Genomic DNA, 27,251 nt, shown 5'->3' with positions numbered 1-27,251 from the left:
CTGGCTCTGATACTAGCCAGTGCCTCCCCAGCCATTTACCTACCCACACGTCACTGGAAAATAGTAGATATACTAAGGGCGCCCATCCACGAGTAGATCAGGGAAAGACGGTACGATAACGACATCGTAATCGTACTGTCATTCCCCTAGGGGGTGCAGTGCCTACACTGTGCGATTGATCGTTCAGCGTAGGCTCATCAATCATCCCCGAACCTGGCAATCTGTCGTTATCGGCAAATTGGCCTGCATGTTCGGCCGATGATTGATGTCGGAAATGACCAGCGGGAGCGCGCATCGTTGGTGGTTTCCGACATTTGGGTGCACGATTTGCGGCCAATTACTGATCGATTGCATGATTACGATGTCGCAATTGTACAATCGTACAGTGTAATCGGCTAGTGGATGGGCACCTTAAGCCTTGGAGAGAGATAAAGGACCAATCAATCAGCTACTGTCATTTTTCAAACACAGCCTAAAAAATGACTGTTAGGAGCTGATTGGTTGGTCCTTTATCTCTCTCCACCTTAACCCCCTCCAAGGCTCAGTACATCTCCCCCAAAAAGAGATCTAACAGACCTTGACACGTTGCTGCTGTTGTGTGAATACATTTACTGTATGCAGTGCTGTCTGATGTTATTTGCCAAATCACCCATCATCATATACATCACTCACAGCCACTATTATTAAAGATTACATCTTTCTTTATTACATTCATAAAGTAAGCAGCAACAGTGCCCAGGCAGAGACTGCTTTGGAGACTGGCAGACATGATATATGTGTGACCACCAGTTAATAGCAGAAAGGCCAAGACAGTCTCAAAGAGGGCTCTCTATGACATGCAGAAATACCCTAGAGGAGATGGAGCAGAGATGCAGGGTCCTGTGACACCATAATACATCTGTACTTCCTCCTTTCAGTGAATTTCTGCATTTATGTGTATAATATACAGTAATTATAGAAATGTACATAGATATTTACACTCACTGACACTCAGTGATCTCTTGTTATCCTTCCCTGCCTCATGCATAGAAAAAGAAGTGAATGATGGTTCCCCCCTCTGGCTGGGCCATTTGCTTCGATATAAGGGGCATTCTGAGATGCCTGTTCCTCTGTAGAGCAGCAAATCTACACATGGTGGCTCATAGGGCATCATATCGAAGTGATGTATGTGTCAGAGGAGGCGATATTATTACTGTGCAGTAAATAAGTTGAATATGTAGTGGAGAAAGTGCTCGGCCTTATTACATAGGATGCTCTCCCCTACAAATGAGTTCCAGTAGTACCAGGGCTTTGTGCTATAAGCTCCACAGTCCATTCACTCCATCATGCTTTCGGTTTGGCTTTGATTTCCGGTTTTGAGGCATTGTCTGTATTATCGTTGACTGAAGAACTCACAAGGCAGTCTTTCCTGAGGACAAGGGAAAAGCGAGAGATGAGAAGCCTGACCACCGAGTAACCCACTTACAGTCATTAATATCCCTCTTTCTCCTGAGGGCCTGATTCAGCAAGGATCGCTGGTGCAATCGCGCACGCAGTTATGATGCAAAAGTCTGCTAATAATTGCAATTGCAAAGCACTCGTACGGACAACATGCAGACGCCCACTTCCCCTATCACACATCCGTAATACCTTGCAATCCAGACAAAACATCGGTAACATCGAAGTTAGGGATGTGCAGGCTCGGATAGGTTCGAGTTTGCACGCCGAGTTCGGATTTTTCCCTCCAAAAAAATGGAACTCAGAACGAGGCAAAACGTCATCTTGCATGGACAAACATCATCATTCCCGGACAAAGTCCAGGAATGATGATGTTTGTCCATGCAAGATGACGTTTTGCCTTGTTCAGAGTTCCGTTTTTTTGGAGGGAAAAATCCGAACTCAGAACGAGGCAAAACGTCATCTTGCATGGACAAACATCATCATTCCCGGACAAAGTCTGGCACCGCAGGTCAGACCTCACTTATAAATTGCTAACTTTCCTGTACGCAGTGAGCACTCAGGCTGCGTATGCTGTCGCAGGGGCTAACTTATGCACGCCCCTGTAACGCGTTCAAACGCACTGGCACACCTGCATTTCCCCGCACCCCCCCCCAAATGCTCTCTTCCTTTCAATCACTCTGCGATTGATCTGCATGATTTCTGTGATCGCAGTGAAGCATTTGCGCTCGCGCACTGCAATGCATACTCATGCGCAGTACTCAATAATCGTCCGTCTGCATATGCGATTGCAATAGTGATCCTTGCTGAATCAGGCCCTGGAACCCTTGTATGTACGGGACAAAAACACTGACAGAGGATGGTCCATCCACCATAAACACAATTTCCTTTTTAGAACTAGAATGGGAGAAATTGCTATTTTGACAGATTTTTAAAAAAAAATGTGTTTGACATTAACACTGCGCCTGATTCAGACTTGTAAGCTAATGATGCCGGTGCTGGGAATGTGTACGCAGATGTCACGTGAAAATATGCAAATGTCGCAGACGCCGGGACATGTATTGAACCGCCCAAAGCCAAGCATCTGCATGCATCGTTTGCAAATCATTCCATTATTGCAGTCCTGAGTGAGACTGTGCTCCCGCATAATGGCCGTAGGAACTGAGACGCAGGAACCATATTTCTTGTGCGCAGGATCCCAGACGCAGGATGTGGCATGCCCCCAAAATGGTCACCTGCGTTTTTGGCCGACACTCTCCATTACCTCCCCAAACATTCCCTAACTGTCAATCACATAGTGGGCCTGCTAATGCCTTTCCGTTTGATCGCGGGATTTGCATACTTTGTCTGCGTGCGAACGCATTTAGCGAGCGGGTCTCGCTGCGAGCAACTACGCATGTGCAGTGCAACTGAGACGCAAGCGCAGAGTGTCGATTATCGTTCAACTGCGAAAAAATCGGCATGTCGTACAACTCCGAATCCGGACCACTGTTTCTCCATCTAGGTACAGGGTTTTTTAAGCAGTGTGGCAAATGGGCGATTTATTGATACCGCATTGTCTTGCCGCCATTGGCACTCATGCTCTTCTCTCTGTGCAAATACAGACTCACACAGATAAAACTCACTTTTTGTCACGGTTCCGCTTGAGGATGAAGCCGACTATCTTCTTTATGATAAAGATTAATATAAGAAGCCCGATCACCCCTCCAACAACCGACACAATAATGAGAGTCAACGTATTATCCACATCCTCAACTGTGGGGACAGATGATGGCAATATCAGAGAGAGCACGTTCTAAAGGAGCAAAGACTAAAACACACACACTGACTGAAAGGAATTCTATCATAGAACACGGCAGCCCATGGCAGCTCTATATAGTTCAACTGAACAAAAATAAAAGGGTCTGGTCAGCTATAAAGGTTTATTGTACGAGAATACAAATGGCAATAAGTCCTTGATGGAACTAGTAGAACCTTGCACCAGACTCAACCAATCCACTGCAGAATTCCAATCAGCTGTGTTATATTAATAATAAATGTCCATTTTATTCCCTCCCTCAGTAAATTGAGAGGGTTGCAGTCTCCTAAGACTCCATAGCTAGACTGGCTTGGAGATGATCTAATGGTGAAATAGATAAGTAAATGAAATGTAGACATAACACACATTAATTTAGGTACTAAACTTTAGCCTATCAATCTGACAAATATGGATGTCCTTCCATGGTTCTGGATGAGAGATATGTCCATCAGAGGAACACGGTGTTTCAGTAGCAGTGCATAGTGCTAAACGTGGTCTTAACACAAGCCCTCATACTAAAAGTCACACAGGCTTTGTTATTTTTTATGGCATTTTAAACTACGATGATTTTTTTTTTTTACTATACAGATAACACCCCACATATTTAATTTGCTTTCAACTAAATTATTACCATTAAGGCATCACTATATAAACCATCAGTCCTAGTAGCGGCATGTCTCTATGGTGAAGTGAAATGGTGAAACGCGCAAGTGAAGAGTGCTCTTACTTTATTATGCAACATTAGTGGTTAAAGGTTATCCTGCCATCTCTTTTCTGTTAATTCCTAAAGTGGCTCTTTATGGGCACGGAGGTTTCCACAGTATTAAAAGAAGTGGATCAATACTATATTAACAAATAAGATATTGTCTATCATTATTCATGTACATGTTTCTATACTATTATCTTATAAATAAAATGCATTGATCTGTTTGTTTGTCTGGGTCTGATTCAGACCCGGTCGCGAGCGCTGAGCGCTCGCAACCTGGTTGATGTTTGCCCACTGGACATGCGCACGACGGAGCCAGCTCCGTTGTGCGCATTCGCGAGACCCGGCTAGCAACGGGCGCTCCGTCGCTCCGTGTCTCGCACCAAAGGGGGCGAGCTGTCGATGGTGATTGAAAGCTCGCCCCATTTGGTAGGCGTGGCCGGGGGGTGGCTTCACAAACGGTGGCGTTCCCATGCGAATGCCTACAGTTTGTGGGCGGCCCCACTGACATCACCAGTGATGTCAGTGGGAGAGCTTCCGGCTCTATTAGAGCCAGAAGCTCTCTGGGGCTTGCGGCCATGAGACCCTACCACACCTACAGCTATGCGAGCGGCCAGGACACCGCACAAAAAAAAAAAAAACATCCAGATTCAGAGCGAGCGCTCTTTCAGAGCGTCCGTCTCTGAATCAGGGCCTTTATCCGGTTATGCATTCGGGTACTCCTGCACCGTTTGGGATTAAACAAATGCGAGCTGGTCCAGTTGGACTCTGGATGGATTTTAGGACTGTTTATGGTCACGGTAGGACGTCCCATTGGTGTATGCTGAGCAGAAATTTGACCAGGGGAGGATGTTCTGAGACTTCCACTGGATGGATTTGGATGAAAACTTCACAGAGTGGTAACATTGGATCCCAAAAGGCACACTAGGGGGTTGAGATCCCGGTCGGACCCCCTGTTGGTGTACGCTGGGCAGAACTTGGACCCGGGGAGCCTGTTCTGGGCCTTCCACTGGATGGATTTGGCTGAAAACTTGAGAGTAGTAACATTGGATCCTAGAAGACATACTATGGGGTTGGGGTACCGGTTTGACCTCCCGTTGATGGATTTAGAGGAAAGCTTCACAGAGGGGTGGCAATTGGTCTGGGTTTCCTAATGGAGTGGTTGGGGTCCCGGTCGGACCTCATGGCGGAGTGTGCCAGGCAGAACTTTGACCCAGGAAGCCTGTTCTGGGCCTTCCACTGGATGGATTTGGACGACATCATATAATAAAACTTAATAACTTGAAGATTTAAACCCGGGCAACATCGGGTACTTCAGCTAGTGTCATATAGATTTGTTATAAAAATAAATAGATAAATACTGCACTATCATGACCTATTGTCATAATCTCTGTTCACTTGAAGTTTGTCTATATAAACTTCTGTGAGAGAACCTTCCTCTCCTGGGACTGAAGATCTGCGAAAGTTTAGCAATATCCAGTTCTACTGAAACAATGTGTATCTCTGATAGATAGTTATCCCTCCAAGACCAGGTCAAGACAATTTTGCAGAACATGTCAAGCTGTATTTATCTTGAGCCTTTACTCACAAAACATGTTTCCTTCCATTGTCTTCAGTAACACAGTTATTGTCACTTATCATTAATCTTGTGACATAATTGTGTTGCAAGAGGTGACTCTATACATTTATAAGTATATTTTAAGTACATTTCAGAGGAATTTATGGACTTGCCACACATGTAACCATACTGAGGCCCAGCCTGAGAGTGGAGGGATGGATAACTGTTCAATTTGGCTACCCATGTGGGTGGCCAAACTAGATGAGATTCGGTTATTCAGGACTGGAGCAAAGTATCAAGGTCCCTGGTGTCACTGAGGCCTGTTATTATAATCTGAAGTTTTCACAGCTGATGGCAGCCAGCTTCCTGACAGAATACCCAATAATACTCAACAAGATCATTATCAGGCACTGTGGTACATTTGGGTTGTAATATTGCATTTCTTATCACAGCATATGGCCAGAATTCAGGGTTCACAATGGCAAGAAGTAAATACAACATTATGGACTAAAGATGGTATAAAATGTCCCATATTGTGAGGAAGGAGAATTGGCTCCATTTTTCCATCACTTGTGTAGGACATTTATTTCCATATATTTTAAACTTCTATTTCACTTGTGACTTCTCTCCATAACCAGTACACTGGATAAGAAGTAGTTGTCAGTACTGTAAGGGGTAAATTTACTAAGATGGGAGTTCTATTAAGAAGTGATGTTGCCCATAGCAACTAATCAGATTCCAGGTATTATCTTCTAGAAGGTTCTAGATAAATGCGAAGTAGAATCTGATTGGTTGCTATGGGTAACATCACTTCTTCAATAGAACTCCCATCTTAGTAAATTTACCCCTAAGCCTGATTCAGAGAAGTACTCAATGCCGATAATTTACACAATCTAACAATTATCTGTACACTGCGCATTCATCTAACTCGCACCGCACATGCGTCAATGTACATTACCGTATTCGCTCGCAGCAACTTTTTACTCGCAGTGTGATTGATATGGAGCATTTGTGGGAGGTAACGGGGAGTGGGGGCCAAAAAAAATGCAGACATGTCGCAACCATTTTCGGCTCAAGTCACAGCCTGCGTCTGCGATCCTGTACGCAATAAAAATGTCTGCAGTGTCTCAGTTCCCGCGGCCATTCACAGAAGCCATAGGGTTAATAAGTACTGCGATAATCGAATGATCTGCGATCGATGTTGAGTCTTAGGGCCTGATTCAGACCCAATCGCGAGCGCATAGCACTCGCAAGCTGGTCGATGGTCAGGCAGCGCGCACACTGCGCGTGCGTGACCCCCGGAGCGAGAGAGAACTTCACTCGCTCGGGGTTTGCAGCAAAACGGGGCGGTTGTCGATGATGATCGACACCTCGCCCCGTTTTGTAGGCGGCCTGGGGGGTGGCTGCACAAACGGAGGAGTTCCCTGCCGTTTGTGGGCGGCTACTGACATCACACGTGATGTCAGTAGTGAACTTCCTGCTCTATTAGAGCAGGAAGTTCACTGGGGCTTGCGGTGGACGAGACCCTACCACAAGGGTCTCAACGAAAGCCCGATGGTCGCAATAATCGCGACCATCGCCAGGCCGCCTGCACAAACTGTGGGTAGTTTAAAAAAAATCTGCCCTGATTCAGAGCGAGCGCTTGCAAATATCAGGAAATTAGTACGCTAAGGCTTGGATTTGCAAAGCTGCTGGTGGCCATCTCAATACAATCCTCGGCATCTGTGACATTTACATACTATCACACAGCTGCAGTGTACGAGATCGCAGGCGCGATGGCATAAGCGACCATCTCTGAATCAGACCCTGTGTTCTAATATTTGGGACCATGTGCTACTCCAGTCCACCTGTGGTGGCGCTGTACTTTGTATATTCATGCTATGTAGTGCCTATATTCTTCATTGTGGGCTGCTCTTTAGACTCCTCCTTATCTGGGACTCCTCCTTATCTGGGACTTGGGGATATTACCTATGAGAGGGTTAATCTCCTTATTGCTGCATGATGTTCACCTGCTCATCAGCTGTTATGAACGACCCACTGACACAGTATTAGTGCTGCTCATTATTATGTTTTGTCTTCTGTGTATCTGTTGTCTGAAGCCATTGCCTGTTATCGGTACCTTCTGTTTGGGACTCTTATGCCAGGTACACACTCAGCGGTGTACCCGACGGGCCGACATATTGTATCTTAGGTACACATTAGAATGAGGTAATGAACGACGGAACGATCCCTCGCTCTCTCCTTCAATACCTGCATAAAAGGCCGCATGCGATATTGTCCGGTTGGACGTGCAGCAATTAACTGTGCATTTGACGTACACACTGAGCGATGCAGCTGATATGTCGTTCCAATTTGGCTGGAAGCGACATAACGTGCCGACATCATCTCAGCGTGTACCCAGCTTTAGACAAGTATATACAGTATCTGCCTACCTGCTCTTATACCTGCTGTCTGTAGCCAGTTCCTGTTATTGCAAGTTTTTGCCAGCTATGTGTTTTCCCATTTGCAGACTGTGGGTCTGATTCAGCAAGGAACGCAAAGGAGAGAACGCACGCACCTGTCCACTGCGAGAATATGCTAATGCTAATCAATGCATACGCACGGAGACCGCAACACAAGATGCAGGCACCCAGCCCCATACTATGCCGCCCATCTACCTTTACCCACAGACTGATCAGCACGCAAGATAGCATAAACATCGGTAACATCGAGAACCATCGGAATCATTAGCAAATATTAATAGTAATTGACCTGACCTGACGCAGGATTTTGGCCGCTTCCTGTGTACAGCTTACGATATGGCTGCATATGCCGCCGTACTGCCTTAATTATGCACGTCCCTATAACGGCGTTATAACGCCTATGTTCGCCTGACCACCCCCTGTGACCACCCACAAATGGCACTACCTGTCAATCAATATCGGAGGGGTCTGCGTAAACACTGCGTGTTCTCTGCGTACCCTAACCCGATCGCACTGGCTAGTTCGCACACACTCAGTGCGATGTGTGCGCATACGCAGAGCAAAAACATCGCCCGAGTGCATGCGTTCTCTCCTGTGCGTTCCTTGCTGAATCAGGCCCCGTACTCTCCAGCCTTGAAGGGCTCCACATTATTTTGAATTCACGTGTGTTGTGTTTAAAAAACATCCTTGCTATTGCCCCACGTCTGACTCCTGACCTCGCATTTGGGAATTTCACGATGTGAATCATAGCAGTAGTGCAGATATTAGCGACACTCACACTTGTCCGCCACTGTAAGGTAGATTGTAGCATTGCTTGTAGTGCCTTTTTCCTTCTTGTTTGACACAATACAGGTGTACCGCCCTGCGTCCTCAAATTCCACAGCCTTCAGAAGCAATGTTAGGTTGTAGTCCTTGGTTTCGTTGCTAGGCACCAAGGTAATACGGTCATGCTTCCAACTTCTGTCTTTAATTTCTAAGGCCTTAGGGCTGGACTTCTTGTTCTTGAGAAATCCCTTGTAAAGCTGGGAGCAGAATCGAGAACGAGAGTTAGATGGGAGGACATGAGTTCAGTGAAGAGACGCAGTTCACGGACAGCAGAGAAATATATATATATATATATATATATATATATAGACACATCCATAAACGGCACTCCAGGTACTTTCAATGACACACCACTACACCATTTTAGGGAACCTTTAATCCCCTTTTGTCAGGACAACCGTCGTCAGCGCAAACCTTTTTTGTGCATCTCCGGCGGTCCAGAGTCAGGCGGATCTCAGACGATCTCACCATACATGAAATGGGTGTCTCTGGATGTGAAGTGGGTATTTAAACAGAAGAGGACCATCTCCCGGGAGCATCATAGAAATCTACTATAGCTGAAGATTTCAGACTCTAGTGGGCTTTTGTAATAGGGCGTACCTCCCAACTGTCCCGCATTCAGCGGGACAGTCCCGTTTTTCTGGGACTGTCCCGCTGTCCCACCCGCGGGCCGCTGTTTCCCGCGGTGGGGGGGAAATTGTGGACAGCACACTTCCCCCTCACTGCAGATATGATATATTGTTCACATCTTATTGTATGTACAGATGACCAAACGACCGCACGTTATGTTGGGGCTCAGGAACCATTGCAGAAAATGAACAGATGCCGTGCGCGTGTAGGGAAAGCCTGGAGGCTGCCCAGCATCTTGGAGAGTGCTGGGCACGCCCCCTATAGTGACAGTAATGGGGGTTGTTGCGTGGCTCCGCCCCTTTCCCATGAGGGCCCGTCCCTTTCCCCGAAGCCCCGCCTCCTTTCTCGGGTCGCAAAGTGTCCCTCCTCGTCATGGACAAAAGTTGGGAGGTATGAGAGGGTGCGATCTGCAGCTGATGCGGGACCCCCTGCAAGTCTTTCTGTATTTTTAAAGCGGCAATCATTAGCCTTTAAATGGTCCTTGTCTGTTTAAATACCCACTTGACAACCAGAAACACCCATTTTATGTATGGTGAGAATCGTCGGAGATCCGTCACACTCTGGACCGCCAGAGATGCACAAAGATGTGACGTTCGCTACAGCACATGCACAGGTTACTACAATTTGCTAGAGCTGTGTACAAGTCACAATCAGACCCTTTGTGTTTTTCTACATGGGTGAAAAGACCTGAAATTGAGCACGATATTGTACAAGTGCTTGTTTAGCATTTATTCCTATTGCTGTTTTATATAGATCAGTGAAAGCCGCTGATGAACTGCGACTTTGACAACCCTCTCCTTAGTAAATCTACCCTCTAGAACCCAATCCTGGTCTTCTCCAGCTCTATCCCTCTTACCCTTCCGGTCCTTTCTCAGCTTTACGTTTCGTCCCATGGAATTTTCAGCCTTGTGTGTTATAGTCTGTAACACTTGTTTACTTCACATTAAAATTCCTACTGATACATTAATACATTTGTGTACATACACAATTAGCTCTCATATGTTGGAGGCCTCAATGAACCTTTTTTTTTGCAAAAATAAATTTCTGATTCAAGCAGTCCGTTATTGCAATAAACGTATATAAGGTGTACTGTTATTCTAATGTGGGTACACACCGGATGATATATCATTTGTACAGCCGATGAACGATATATCGTCTTGACCATTTGGCAGTGTGTAGTACACACGATACATCTGTAAACAACATCTGTCACATGCATATATATGTATAGAGAGCATTGGCCGTGCTGCACTGCAGATATGATATATTGTTCACATCTTATTGTGTGTACAGATGACCAAACAACCACACGTTATGTTGGGACTCAGGAACCATTGAAAATGACATCACAAATGGGTTAATCTGAACAGACATATTGTGCGTCAGATTGGTGAGTATGTATGCACAATATTGGTAATGCACAATCTGCATTTAACCTAGTAAACAAGTGATAAAAGCCATATCACTGGTTGATAAATGGGGGTGCGCATCGTTACCAAAATCGTTACATCAATCATTCAAGTGTGTACCTGCATTAGTCACAAGAAAATAGATTTTAAAAAGTAGATACAGAAAAACTACAGCCATGGCCAAAAGTTTTGAGAATGACGCAAGTATTGGTTTTCACAAAGTTTGCTGCTTTAGTGTTTTTTAGACCTTTTTTGTCAGATGTTACTATGGTATACTGAAGTAAAATCACAAGAATTTCATAAGTGTCAAAGGCTTTTATTGACCATTACATTTTGGGTGGTTGGGAGAAGTTGCTCCTGGAGGATATTTTGGTACCATTCTTTATTCATGGCTGTGTTCTTAGGCAAAAATGTGAGTGAGCTCATTCCCTTGGATGAGAAGCAACCCCACACATGAATGGTCTCAGGATGCTTTACTGTTGGCAAGACACAGGACTGATGGTAGCGCTCATCATTCCTTCTCCGGACAAGCGTTTTTCCATGCCCCAAACAGAAAGGGGATTCAGCAGAGAAAATAACTTTACTCTAGTCCCCAGCAGTCCAATCCCTGTACCTTTTGCAGAATATCAGTCTGTAACTGATGTTTTTCCTGGAGAGAAGTGAAGTGGCTTCTTTGCTGCCCTTCTTGACACCAGGCCATCCTCCAAAAGTCTTTGCCTCACTGTGCGTGAAGATGCACTCACACCTCCCTGCTGCCATTGCTGAGCAAGCTCTGCACTGGTTGTGCCCCGATTCCGCAGCTGAATCAACTTTAGCAGAGGGTCCTGGCACTTGCTTGATGTTCTTGCGTGCCCTGAAACCCTCTTCACAACTATTGAACCTCTCTCCTTGAAGTTCTTGATGATCCGAAAAAATGGTTGATTTAGGTGCAATCTTACTAAGCAGCGATATCCTTGCCTGTGAAGCCCTTTTTGTGCAAAGCAATGATGACTGCACGTGTTTCCTTGCAGGTAACCATGGTTAACAGAGAAAAGAACAATGATTTGAAGCTCCACCCTCCTTTTAAAGCTTCCAGTCTGTTATTCTAACTCAGTCAGCATGACAGAGTGATCTCCAGCCTTGTCCTCGTCAACACTCTCACCTGTGTTAATGAGAGAATCACTGACATGATGTCAGCTAGTCCTTTTGTGGCAGAGATGAAATGCAGATGAAATGTTGTTTTTGGGATTAAGGGCCTGATTCAGAGCCGCTCGCAAAAAGCGAGTGCTCGCTCTGAATCAGGACGGCCGCTTTTATTTTCATAACCGGCCTCCTGGCCTCTCGCATAGCTGTGGGTGACCACCCACAGCTTTTGCGAGCGGCCAGGTGATGGTTCGCGATAGTCGCGACCATCGGGCTTGCGACGAGACCCTTGTGGTAGGGTCTCGTTCCCGCAAGTCCCATCTCTAAGCTCACCAAGCTCACTCGTGATGTCAGTGGGGCCGCCCCCAAACGGCAGGCGTTCCATTTGGCCAGCCACCCCCCCCCCCGACCCGCCTACCAAATGGGGCGAGCTGTCGATCAACATCGACAGCCACCCCTTGAGGATGCGAGCGCCGGAGCGAGTGATTTCTCTCTAGCCCCGGGGCTCGCGTGCGCACTGCCCGGCCATCGACCTGCTTGCGAGTGCATAGCGCTTGTGAGCGGGTCTGAATCAGGCCCAAAGTTCATTGTCATAGCAAAGAGGGACTTTGCAATTAATTGCAATTCATCTGATCAGTCTTCATGACATTCTGGAGTATATGCAAATTGCCATCATAAAAACTGAAGCCGCAGACTTTGTGAAAACCAATACTTGTGTCATTCTCAAAACTTTTGGCCATGGCTGTAATGACATTATTCTATTACAGCTACTACCAACAGCGTTGAGATTTTAATGTCCACTGTGAAAATCAGGTATGATAAGATTGGGACAGAGGCTTATTTGTCAATAGGCCCCTTTCTTGCATCAATAAATAAATCTATCGATAGAAATAAATTTTGAACATACTGAAAAACCGTAACATACTGATAAACTATAACATTCTGATAAACCATAACATACTGATAAACCATAACATACTGATAAACCTTAACATACTGATAAACCTTAACATACTGATAAACCTTAACATACTGATAAACCTTAACATTCTGATAAACCTTAACATTCTGATAAACCATAACAATCTGATAAACCATAACATACTGATAAACCTTAACATACTGATAAACCATTACATTCTGATAAACCATAACATACTGATAAACCGTAACATGCTGATAAACCGTAACATACTGATAAACCGTAGCATACTGATAAACCGTAACATACTGATAAACCATAACATACTGATAAACCATAACATACTGATAAACCGTAGCATACTGATAAACCATAACATACTGATAAACCATAACATACTGATAAACCATAACATACTGATAAACCATAACATACTGATAAACCGTAACATACTGATAAACCGTAACATACTGATAAACCATAGCATACTGATAAACCATAACATACTGATAAACCGTAACATACTGATAAACCATAACATAGTGATAAACCATAACATAGTGATAAACCGTAGCATACTGATAAACCGTAACATACTGATAAACCATAACATTCTGATAAACCGTAACATACTGATAAACCGTAACATACTGATAAACCATAACATTCTGATAAACCATAACATTCTGATAAACCATAACATTCTGATAAACCATAACATACTGATAAACCATAACATACTGATAAACCATAACATACTGATAAACCATAACATACTGATAAACCATAACATACTGATAAACCGTAACATACTGATAAACCGTAACATACTGATAAACCATAGCATACTGATAAACCATAACATACTGATAAACCGTAACATACTGATAAACCATAACATAGTGATAAACCATAACATAGTGATAAACCGTAGCATACTGATAAACCGTAACATACTGATAAACCATAACATTCTGATAAACCGTAACATACTGATAAACCGTAACATACTGATAAACCATAACATTCTGATAAACCATAACATTCTGATAAACCATAACATTCTGATAAACCATAACATACTGATAAACCATAACATACTGATAAACCGTAGCATACTGATAAACCATAACATACTGATAAACCATAACATACTGATAAACCGTAACATACTGAAAAACCATAACATACTGAAAAACCGCAAAAGTGAATGTAATATTGCTTTGGACGATGACTATCAAATGTGCTTCCAGATGTCAAAACTGGAAAAACACCATAGCGATCGGGCCAGTCACCACATGAGGAGACTCAGGACCTGATTCACTACGGAAGCTATTCTGCTTATACGTACGCAACACAGTTGCTAATATCAGCAGTGACCAGGTAAATGTTTGCATTCGCATTGCGATCACAGACATAACATACTGATAAACAGTAACATACTGATAAACCATAACATACTGATAAATCATAGTACACTGATAAACCATAACATACTGATAAACCGTAACATACTGATAAACCATAACATACTGAAAAACCATAACATACTGATAAACCATAACATTCTGATAAACCGTAACATACTGATAAACCATAACATACTGATAAACCATAACATTCTGATAAACCATAACATACTGATAAACCATAACATATTGATAAACCGTAGCATACTGATAAACCATAACATACTGATAAACCATAACATACTGATAAACCGTAACATACTGATAAACCATAGCATACTGATAAACCATAACATACTGATAAACCATAACATTCTGTTAAACCATAACATTCTGATAAACCATAACATACTGATAAACCATAACATTCTGATAAACCATAACATACTGATAAACCATAACATTCTGATAAACCGAAACATACTGATAAACCATAACATATTGATAAACCGTAGCATACTGATAAACCATAACATACTGATAAACCGTAACATACTGATAAACCGTAACATACTGATAAACCGTAACATTCTGTTAAACCATAACATTCTGTTAAACCATAACATTCTGATAAACCATAACATTCTGATAAACCATAACATACTGATAAACCATAACATTCTGATAAACCATAACATACTGATAAACCATAACATATTGATAAACCGTAACATACTGATAAACCGTAACATACTGATAAACCGTAACATACTGATAAACCGTAGCATACTGATAAACCGTAACATACAGATAAACCGTAACATTCTGATAAACCGTAACATAGTGATAAACCGTAACATAGTGATAAACCGTAACATAGTGATAAACCGTAGCATACTGATAAACCGTAACATACTGATAAACCGTAACATTCTGATAAACCGTAACATTCTGATAAACCGTAACATACTGATAAACCGTAACATTCTGATAAACCGTAACATACTGATAAACCATAACATATTGATAAACCGCAGCATACTGATAAACCATAACATACTGATAAACCATAACATTCTGATAAACCATAACATACTGATAAACCATAACATATTGATAAACCGTAGCATACTGATAAACCTTAACATACTGATAAACCATAACATTCTGATAAACCGTAACATACTGATAAACCGTAGCATACTGATAAACCATAACATACTGATAAACCATAACATTCTGATAAACCATAGCATACTGAAAAACCGCAAAAGTGAATGTAATATTGCTTTGGACGATGACTATCAAATGTGCTTCCAGATGTCAAAACTGGGAAAACACCATAGCGATCGGGCCAGTCACCACATGAGGAGACTCAGGACCTGATTCACTACGGAAGCTATTCTGCTTACACGTACGCAACACAGTTGCTAATATCAGCAGTGACCAGGTAAATGTTTGCATTCGCATTGCGATCACAGCCTAACATACTGATAAACCGTAACATACTGATAAACCGTAACATACTGATAAACCATAACATTCTGATAAACCATAGCATACTGATAAACCATAGCATACTGATAAACCATAACATTCTGATAAACCGTAACATACTGATAAACCGTAACATACTGATAAACCGTAACATACTGATAAACCGTAGCATACTGATAAACCATAACATACTGATAAACCATAACATTCTGATAAACCATAACATACTGATAAACCGTAACATACTGATAAACCGTAACATACTGATAAACCGTAGCATACTGATAAACCGTAGCATACTGATAAACCGTAACATACTGATAAACCATAGCTTACTGATAAACCATAGCTTACTGATAAACCATAGCATACTGATAAACCATAACATACTGATAAACCATAACATACTGATAAACCATAACATTCTGATAAACCGTAACATACTGATAAACCGATAAACCGTAACATTCTGATAAACCGTAACATACTGATAAACCGTAACATTCTGATAAACCGTAACATACTGATAAACCGTAACATACTGATAAACCGTAACATTCTGATAAACCGTAACATACTGATAAACCGTAACATACTGATAAACCGTAACATACTGATAAACCGTAGCATACTGATAAACCGTAACATACTGATAAACCGTAACATACTGAAAAACCGCAAAAGTGAATGTAATATTGCTTTGGACGATGACTATCAAATGTGCTTCCAGATGTCAAAACTGGGAAAACACCATAGCGATCGGGCCAGTCACCACATGAGGAGACTCAGGACCTGATTTACTACGGAAGCTATTCTGCTTATACGTACGCAACACAGTTGCTAATATCAGCAGTGACCAGGTAAATGTTTGCATTCGCATTGCGATCACAGCCTAACATACTGATAAACCGTAACATACTGATAAACCATAACATACTGATAAACCATAGCTTACTGATAAACCATAGCATACTGATAAACCATAGCTTACTGATAAACCGTAACATACTGATAAACCGTAACATACTGATAAACCATAGCTTACTGATAAACCATAGCTTACTGATAAACCATAGCATACTGATAAACCGTAACATACTGATAAACCGTAACATACTGATAAACCGTAACATACTGATAAACCATAGCTTACTGATAAACCATAGCATACTGATAAACCATAGCTTACTGATAAACCGTAACATACTGATAAACCGTAACATACTGATAAACCGTAACATACTGATAAACCATAGCTTACTGATAAACCATAGCATACTGATAAACCGTAACATACTGATAAACCATAACATACTGATAAACCATAGCTTACTGATAAACCATAACATACTGATAAACCTTAACATACTGATAAACCGTAACATACTGATAAACCGTAGCATACTGATAAACCATAACATACTGATAAACCGTAGCATACTGATAAACCATAACATACTGATAAACCATAACATTCTGATAAACCATAACATACTGATAAACCATAACATACTGAAAAACCATAACATACTGAAAAACCGCAAAAGTGAATGTAATATTGCTTTGGACGATGACTATCAAATGTGCTTCCAGATGTCAAAACTGGAAAAACACCATAGCGATCGGGCCAGTCACCACATGAGGAGACTCAGGACCTGATTCACTACGGAAGCTATTCTGCTTATACGTACGCAACACAGTTGCTAATATCAGCAGTGACCAGGTAAATGTTTGCATTCGCATTGCGATCACAGCCATAACATACTGATGAACAGTAACATACTGATAAACCATAACATACTGATAAACCATAGCTTACTGATAAACCATAACATACTGATAAACCGTAACATACTGATAAACCATAACATACTGATAAACCATAACATACTGATAAATCATAGTACACTGATAAACCATAACATACTGATAAACCATAGCTTACTGATAAACCATAACATACTGATAAACCGTAACATACTGATAAACAGTAACATACTGATAAACCGTAACATACTGATAAATCATAGTACACTGATAAACCATAACATACTGATAAACCGTAGCATACTGATAAACCATAACATACTGATAAACCATAACATACTGAAAAACCATAACATTCTGATAAACCATAACATTCTGATAAACCGTAACATACTGATAAACCGTAACATACTGATAAACCATAACATTCTGATAAACCGTAACATACTGATAAACCATAACATATTGATAAACCGTAGCATACTGATAAACCATAACATACTGATAAACCATAACATACTGATAAACCGTAACATACTGATAAACCGTAACATACTGATAAACCATAACATACTGATAAACCATAGCATACTGATAAACCATAACATTCTGATAAACCATAACATACTGATAAACCATAACATACTGATAAACCATAACATTCTGATAAACCATAACATACTGATAAACCATATCATTCTGATAAACCGTAACATACTGATAAACCATAACATATTGATAAACCGTAGCATACTGATAAACCATAACATACTGATAAACCATAACATACTGATAAACCGTAACATACTGATAAACCGTAACATACTGATAAACCGTAACATACTGATAAACCATAGCATACTGATAAACCGTAACATACTGATAAACCATAACATTCTGATAAACCGTAACATAGTGATAAACCGTAGCATACTGATAAACCGTAACATACTGATAAACCATAACATTCTGATAAACCGTAACATACTGATAAACCGTAGCATACTGATAAACCGTAACATACTGATAAACCATAACATTCTGATAAACCATAGCATACTGATAAACCATAACATACTGATAAACCATAGCATACTGAAAAACCGCAAAAGTGAATGTAATATTGCTTTGGACGATGACTATCAAATGTGCTTCCAGATGTCAAAACTGGGAAAACACCATAGCGATCGGGCCAGTCACCACATGAGGAGTCTCAGGACCTGATTCACTACGGAAGCTATTCTGCTTATACGTACGCAACACAGTTGCTAATATCAGCAGTGACCAGGTAAATGTTTGCATTCGCATTGCGATCACAGCCTAACATACTGATAAACCGTAACATACTGATAAACCATAACATACTGATAAATCATAACATACTGATAAACCATAGCATACTGATAAACCATAACATTCTGATAAACCGTAACATACTGATAAACCATAACATACTGATAAACCGTAGCATACTGATAAACCATAACATACTGAAAAACCATAACATACTGATAAACCATAACATTCTGATAAACCGTAACATTCTGATAAACCATAACATACTGATAAACCATAACATTCTGATAAACCATAACATTCTGATAAACCATAGCATACTGATAAACCATAACATACTGATAAACCATAACATTCTGATAAACCATAACATTCTGATAAACCATAACATTCTGATAAAGCATAACATACTGATAAACCATAACATTCTGATAAACCGTAACATACTGATAAACCGTAACATATTGATAAACCGTAGCATACTGATAAACCGTAGCATACTGATAAACCGTAACATACTGATAAACCGTAACATACTGATAAACCGTAGCATACTGATAAACCGTAACATACTGATAAACCGTAGCATACTGATAAACCATAACATACTGATAAACCATAACATTCTGATAAACCATAGCATACTGATAAACCATAACATACTGATAAACCATAGCATACTGAAAAACCGCAAAAGTGAATGTAATATTGCTTTGGACGATGACTATCAAATGTGCTTCCAGATGTCAAAACTGGGAAAACACCATAGCGATCGGGCCAGTCACCACATGAGGAGTCTCAGGACCTGATTCACTACGGAAGCTATTCTGCTTATACGTACGCAACACAGTTGCTAATATCAGCAGTGACCAGGTAAATGTTTGCATTCGCATTGCGATCACAGCCTAACATACTGATAAACCGTAACATACTGATAAACCATAACATACTGATAAACCATAACATTCTGATAAACCATAACATTCTGATAAACCATAGCATACTGATAAACCATAGCATACTGATAAACCATAACATTCTGATAAACCGTAACATACTGATAAACCGTAGCATACTGATAAACCGTAGCATACTGATAAACCGTAACATACTGATAAACCATAACATTCTGATAAACCATAACATTCTGATAAACCATAACATACTGATAAACCGTAACATACTGATAAACCATAACATACTGATAAACCGTAGCATACTGATAAACCGTAACATACTGATAAACCGTAACATACTGATAAACCATAACATACTGATAAACCGTAACATTCTGATAAACCGTAACATACTGATAAACCGTAACATACTGATAAACCATAGCTTACTGATAAACCATAGCATACTGATAAACCATAACATACTGATAAACCATAGCTTACTGATAAACCATAGCTTACTGATAAACCTTAACATACTGATAAACCATAACATATTGATAAACCGTAGCATACTGATAAACCATAACATACTGATAAACCATAACATACTGATAAACCGTAACATACTGATAAACCGTAGCATACTGATAAACCGTAGCATACTGATAAACCGTAACATTCTGATAAACCGTAACATACTGATAAACCGTAACATACTGAAAAACTGTAACATACTGAAAAACCGCAAAAGTGAATGTAATATTGCTTTGGACGATGACTATCAAATGTGCTTCCAGATGTCAAAACTGGAAAAACACCATAGCGATCGGGCCAGTCACCACATGAGGAGACTCAGGACCTGATTCACTACGGAAGCTATTCTGCTTATACGTACGCAACACAGTTGCTAATATCAGCAGTGACCAGGTAAATGTTTGCATTCGTATTGCGATCACAGCCTAACATACTGATAAACAGAAACATACTGATAAACCATAACATACTGATAAATCATAGTACACTGATAAACCATAACATACTGATAAGCCGTAACATACTGATAAACCATAACATTCTGATAAACCGTAACATTCTGATAAACCGTAACATACTGATAAACCATAACATATTGATAAACCGTAGCATACTGATAAACCATAACATACTGATAAACCATAACATACTGATAAACCGTAACATACTGATAAACCGTAACATACTGATAAACCGTAACATTCTGATAAACCGTAACATACTGATAAACCGTAGCATACTGATAAACCATAGCATACTGATAAACCATAACATACTGATAAACCATAACATTCTGATAAACCATAGCATACTGAAAAACCGCAAAAGTGAATGTAATATTGCTTTGGACGATGACTATCAAATGTGCTTCCAGATGTCAAAACTGGGAAAACACCATAGCGATCGGGCCAGTCACCACATGAGGAGTCTCAGGACCTGATTCACTACGGAAACTATTCTGCTTATACGTACGCAACACAGTTGCTAATATCAGCAGTGACCAGGTAAATGTTTGCATTCGCATTGCGATCACAGCCTAACATACTGATAAACCGTAACATTCTGATAAACCGTAACATACTGATAAACCGTAACATTCTGATAAACCATAACATACTGAGAAACCATAACATTCTGATAAACCGTAACATACTGATAAACCGTAACATACTGATAAACCGTAACATTCTGATAAACCGTAACATACTGATAAACCGTAACATTCTGATAAACCGTAACATACTGATAAACCATAACATTCTGATAAACCGTAACATACTGATAAACCGTAACATACTGATAAACCATAACATTCTGATAAACCATAACATACTGATAAACCATAGCATACTGATAAACCATAGCATACTGATAAACCGTAACATTCTGATAAACCGTAACATACTGATAAACCGTAACATTCTGATAAACCGTAACATACTGATAAACCGTAACATACTGATAAACCGTAACATTCTGATAAACCATAGCATACTGATAAACCGTAACATACTGATAAACCGTAACATACTGATAAACCATAACATACTGAAAAACCGCAAAAGTGAATGTAATATTGCTTTGGACGATGACTATCAAATATGCTTCCAGATGTCAAAACTGGGAAAACACCATAGCGATCGGGCCAGTCACCACATGAGGAGACTCAGGACCTGATTCACTACGGAAGCTATTCTGCTTATACGTACGCAACACAGTTGCTAATATCAGCAGTGATCAGGTAAATGTTTGCATTCGCATTGCGATCACAGCCTAACATACTGATAAACCGTAACATACTGATAAACCATAACATACTGATAAACCATAGCTTACTGATAAACCATAGCTTACTGATAAACCATAGCTTACTGATAAACCGTAACATACTGATAAACCGTAACATACTGATAAACCGTAACATACTGATAAACCATAGCTTACTGATAAACCATAGCATACTGATAAACCATAGCTTACTGATAAACCGTAACATACTGATAAACCGTAACATACTGATAAACCATAACATACTGATAAACCATAGCTTACTGATAAACCATAGCATACTGATAAACCGTAACATACTGATAAACCATAACATACTGATAAACCATAGCTTACTGATAAACCATAACATTCTGATAAACCATAACATACTGATAAACCATAACATACTGATAAACCATAACATTCTGATAAACCGTAACATAGTGATAAACCGTAGCATACTGATAAACCGTAACATACTGATAAACCATAACATACTGATAAACCATAACATACTGATAAACCATAACATACTGATAAACCATAACATACTGATAAACCGTAACATACTGATAAACCATAACATTCTGATAAACCATAGCATACTGATAAACCATAACATACTGATAAACCATAGCATACTGAAAAACCGCAAAAGTGAATGTAATATTGCTTTGGACGATGACTATCAAATGTGCTTCCAGATGTCAAAACTGGGAAAACACCATAGCGATCGGGCCAGTCACCACATGAGGAGTCTCAGGACCTGATTCACTACGGAAGCTATTCTGCTTATACGTACGCAACACAGTTGCTAATATCAGCAGTGACCAGGTAAATGTTTGCATTCGCATTGCGATCACAGCCTAACATACTGATAAACCGTAACATACTGATAAACCATAACATACTGATAAACCATAACATTCTGATAAACCATAACATACTGATAAACCATAGCATACTGATAAACCATAACATTCTGATAAACCGTAACATACTGATAAACCGTAGCATACTGATAAACCGTAACATACTGATAAACCGTAACATTCTGATAAACCGTAACATTCTGATAAACCATAACATACTGATAAACCGTAACATACTGATAAACCGTAGCATACTGATAAACCGTAACATACTGATAAACCGTAACATACTGATAAACCGTAACATACTGATAAACCGTAACATACTGATAAACCATAACATACTGATAAACCGTAACATACTGATAAACCATAACATTCTGATAAACCATAACATACTGATAAACCATAGCATACTGATAAACCATAGCATACTGATAAACCATAACATACTGATAAACCATAACATTCTGATAAACCATAACATTCTGATAAACCATAGCATACTGATAAACCATAACATACTGATAAACCATAACATTCTGATAAACCGTAACATTCTGATAAACCGTAACATACTGATAAACCGTAACATACTGATAAACCATAGCTTACTGATAAACCATAGCATACTGATAAACCATAACATTCTGATAAACCATAACATACTGATAAACCATAACATACTGATAAACCATAGCTTACTGATAAACCATAACATACTGATAAACCATAACATACTGATAAACCGTAACATACTGATAAACCGTAGCATACTGATAAACCGTAGCATACTGATAAACCGTAACATTCTGATAAACCGTAACATACTGATAAACCGTAACATACTGAAAAACTGTAACATACTGAAAAACCGCAAAAGTGAATGTAATATTGCTTTGGACGATGACTATCAAATGTGCTTCCAGATGTCAAAACTGGAAAAACACCATAGCGATCGGGCCAGTCACCACATGAGGAGACTCAGGACCTGATTCACTACGGAAGCTATTCTGCTTATACGTACGCAACACAGTTGCTAATATCAGCAGTGACCAGGTAAATGTTTGCATTCGTATTGCGATCACAGCCTAACATACTGATAAACAGTAACATACTGATAAACCATAACATACTGATAAATCATAGTACACTGATAAACCATAACATACTGATAAGCCGTAACATACTGATAAACCATAACATTCTGATAAACCATAACATTCTGATAAACCATAACATACTGATAAACCATAACATATTGATAAACCATAACATACTGATAAACCGTAACATACTGATAAACCGTAACATACTGATAAACCGTAACATTCTGATAAACCGTAACATTCTGATAAACCGTAGCATACTGATAAACCGTAGCATACTGATAAACCATAACATACTGATAAACCATAACATTCTGATAAACCATAGCATACTGAAAAAACGCAAAAGTGAATGTAATATTGCTTTGGACGATGACTATCAAATGTGCTTCCAGATGTCAAAACTGGGAAAACACCATAGCGATCGGGCCAGTCACCACATGAGGAGTCTCAGGACCTGATTCACTACGGAAACTATTCTGCTTATACGTACGCAACACAGTTGCTAATATCAGCAGTGACCAGGTAAATGTTTGCATTCGCATTGCGATCACAGCCTAACATACTGATAAACCGTAACATTCTGATAAACCGTAACATACTGATAAACCGTAACATACTGATAAACCGTAACATTCTGATAAACCATAACATACTGAGAAACCATAACATTCTGATAAACCGTAACATACTGATAAACCGTAACATACTGATAAACCGTAACATTCTGATAAACCATAACATACTGATAAACCATAGCATACTGATAAACCGTAACATTCTGATAAACCGTAACATACTGATAAACCGTAACATACTGATAAACCGTAACATTCTGATAAACCGTAACATACTGATAAACCGTAACATACTGATAAACCATAACATTCTGATAAACCATAACATACTGATAAACCATAGCATACTGATAAACCGTAACATTCTGATAAACCGTAACATACTGATAAACCGTAACATACTGATAAACCGTAACATTCTGATAAACCGTAACATACTGATAAACCGTAACATACTGATAAACCGTAACATTCTGATAAACCATAGCATACTGATAAACCGTAACATACTGATAAACCGTAACATACTGATAAACCATAACATACTGAAAAACCGCAAAAGTGAATGTAATATTGCTTTGGACGATGACTATCAAATATGCTTCCAGATGTCAAAACTGGGAAAACACCATAGCGATCGGGCCAGTCACCACATGAGGAGACTCAGGACCTGATTCACTACGGAAGCTATTCTGCTTATACGTACGCAACACAGTTGCTAATATCAGCAGTGATCAGGTAAATGTTTGCATTCGCATTGCGATCACAGCCTAACATACTGATAAACCGTAACATACTGATAAACCATAACATACTGATAAACCATAACATACTGATAAACCATAGCTTACTGATAAACCATAGCATACTGATAAACCATAGCATACTGATAAACCGTAACATACTGATAAACCGTAACATACTGATAAACCATAACATACTGATAAACCATAGCTTACTGATAAACCATAGCATACTGATAAACCGTAACATACTGATAAACCGTAACATACTGATAAACCATAACATACTGATAAACCATAGCTTACTGATAAACCATAGCATACTGATAAACCATAGCTTACTGATAAACCATAGCTTACTGATAAACCGTAACATACTGATAAACCGTAACATACTGATAAACCATAACATACTGATAAACCATAGCTTACTGATAAACCATAGCATACTGATAAACCGTAACATACTGATAAACCGTAACATACTGATAAACCATAACATACTGATAAACCATAGCTTACTGATAAACCATAACATACTGATAAACCATAACATACTGATAAACCATAGCATACTGAAAAACCGCAAAAGTGAATGTAATATTGCTTTGGACGATGACTATCAAATGTGCTTCCAGATGTCAAAACTGGGAAAACACCATAGCGATCGGGCCAGTCACCACATGAGGAGACTCAGGACCTGAATCACTACGGAAGCTATTCTGCTTATACGTACGCAACACAGTTGCTAATATCAGCAGTGACCAGGTAAATGTTTGCATTCGCATTGCGATCACAGCCTAACATAAAGACGCCAACTTCCCCTTACTCACATCTGTATACTTGGCCAACATAGAGAAACAATGGGTAACATTGAGTAACATCGGACAGTTAATGAAGCCCAGATCTTACTCAGGAATTGCTTACTTCAGCGCACAGTCTCCTGCTTGCGGTATCCGGATGACAGGTCGACAGTAAAAGGTCGACATGCTATAGGTTGACAGATACAAAAGGTTGAAAATGCAAAAAGTTAACAGGGTTAAAAGGTCGACAGGTTCAAATGGTCGACACAACTATGGTCGATACGTGATTTTTTTTTTTTTTCACATTTTTAGTGTTAGGGTTAGGCAGTTGGGGGGGGTTAGGCTGCCGGAGGGGACAGTTATGGTTAGGCACTGGAGGAGGGTCCGGGTTAGGCACCAGGGGGAGGGTTTGAGTTAGGCACTAGGGGGAGGGTTAGGGTTAAGATTAAAACACACCAAAAAAAAATTATGTGTCGACTATTTTTGTGTCAACTATTTGTCCCGGTCAATCTTTTGGACGTGTCGACCTCTTGCACTGTCGATCTATACATTGACAACCTCTTATACCACACCCCCCTGCATTCTTTCCTTAATTGTAGTGTACTGCTACTCCACCTGTTTACACACAACTCAGTCACACTGAAACTTTCTGTATAAAATCTACTTATAATTATCATTTCAGTGATTATTCTTTGATTCATGCCAACAGCACAGTAATTCTCTGGGTTCTTAGGGCCTGATTCAGAGCCGCTCGTAAGCGGCCGCTCGTTCGTTCGGAACGATGTTTGCACATCTGCGCATGCGTACGGTTTTTAATACGCATGCGCAAACCAGTCAGTGCGGCCGAAAATCGTTTGTTCGCAATATAGCGAGTGCCTGCTATTTTGAGTGACAGGAGGAGGCGTATGTGGGTGGTAACAGGGGAAGGTGCTTGAAAACGGGGAGTGGAGATCAGAATGCAGGCGTGCTTAAAGGTCAAAGCGGGCGTTTTATGGGTGTGCATAATTAATACAGCAGCGTCACTGACCACGTCACTGGGTTATTTTATAGCCAGAACTGCTCGCAAGATTGTGGTAGGAAAAACCAACCACAAGAATAGCGAGCA

The 27,251-nt window shown here is 40.2% G+C and overlaps 1 protein-coding gene across 3 annotated transcripts in view; it reads right to left on the bottom strand.

The window, feature by feature from the left end:
- Nucleotides 1-557: 557 nt before the first annotated feature.
- SCN4B (sodium voltage-gated channel beta subunit 4) overlaps nucleotides 558-27,251 on the bottom strand; it is a 95,255-nt gene continuing 68,561 nt past the window's right edge. For all 3 annotated transcript variants that reach the window (XM_088455982.1, XM_088455981.1, XM_088455983.1), the window contains 3 exons: nucleotides 8,740-8,983; nucleotides 3,063-3,192; nucleotides 558-1,408 (listed from right to left, as the gene is read on the bottom strand). In XM_088455982.1, coding sequence (XP_088312108.1) covers nucleotides 1,324-1,408; nucleotides 3,063-3,192; nucleotides 8,740-8,983 — 459 coding nt within the window. In that variant the 3' untranslated portion in view covers nucleotides 558-1,323. The remainder of the gene's footprint in view (nucleotides 1,409-3,062; nucleotides 3,193-8,739; nucleotides 8,984-27,251) is intronic.

This window comes from Taudactylus pleione, unplaced genomic scaffold, assembly GCF_031769625.1.
Source record: "Taudactylus pleione unplaced genomic scaffold, aTauple2 ptg000683l, whole genome shotgun sequence".
Classification (NCBI taxonomy): domain Eukaryota; kingdom Metazoa; phylum Chordata; class Amphibia; order Anura; family Myobatrachidae; genus Taudactylus; species Taudactylus pleione.
This window is presented reverse-complemented; position numbering and strand designations above follow the sequence as displayed.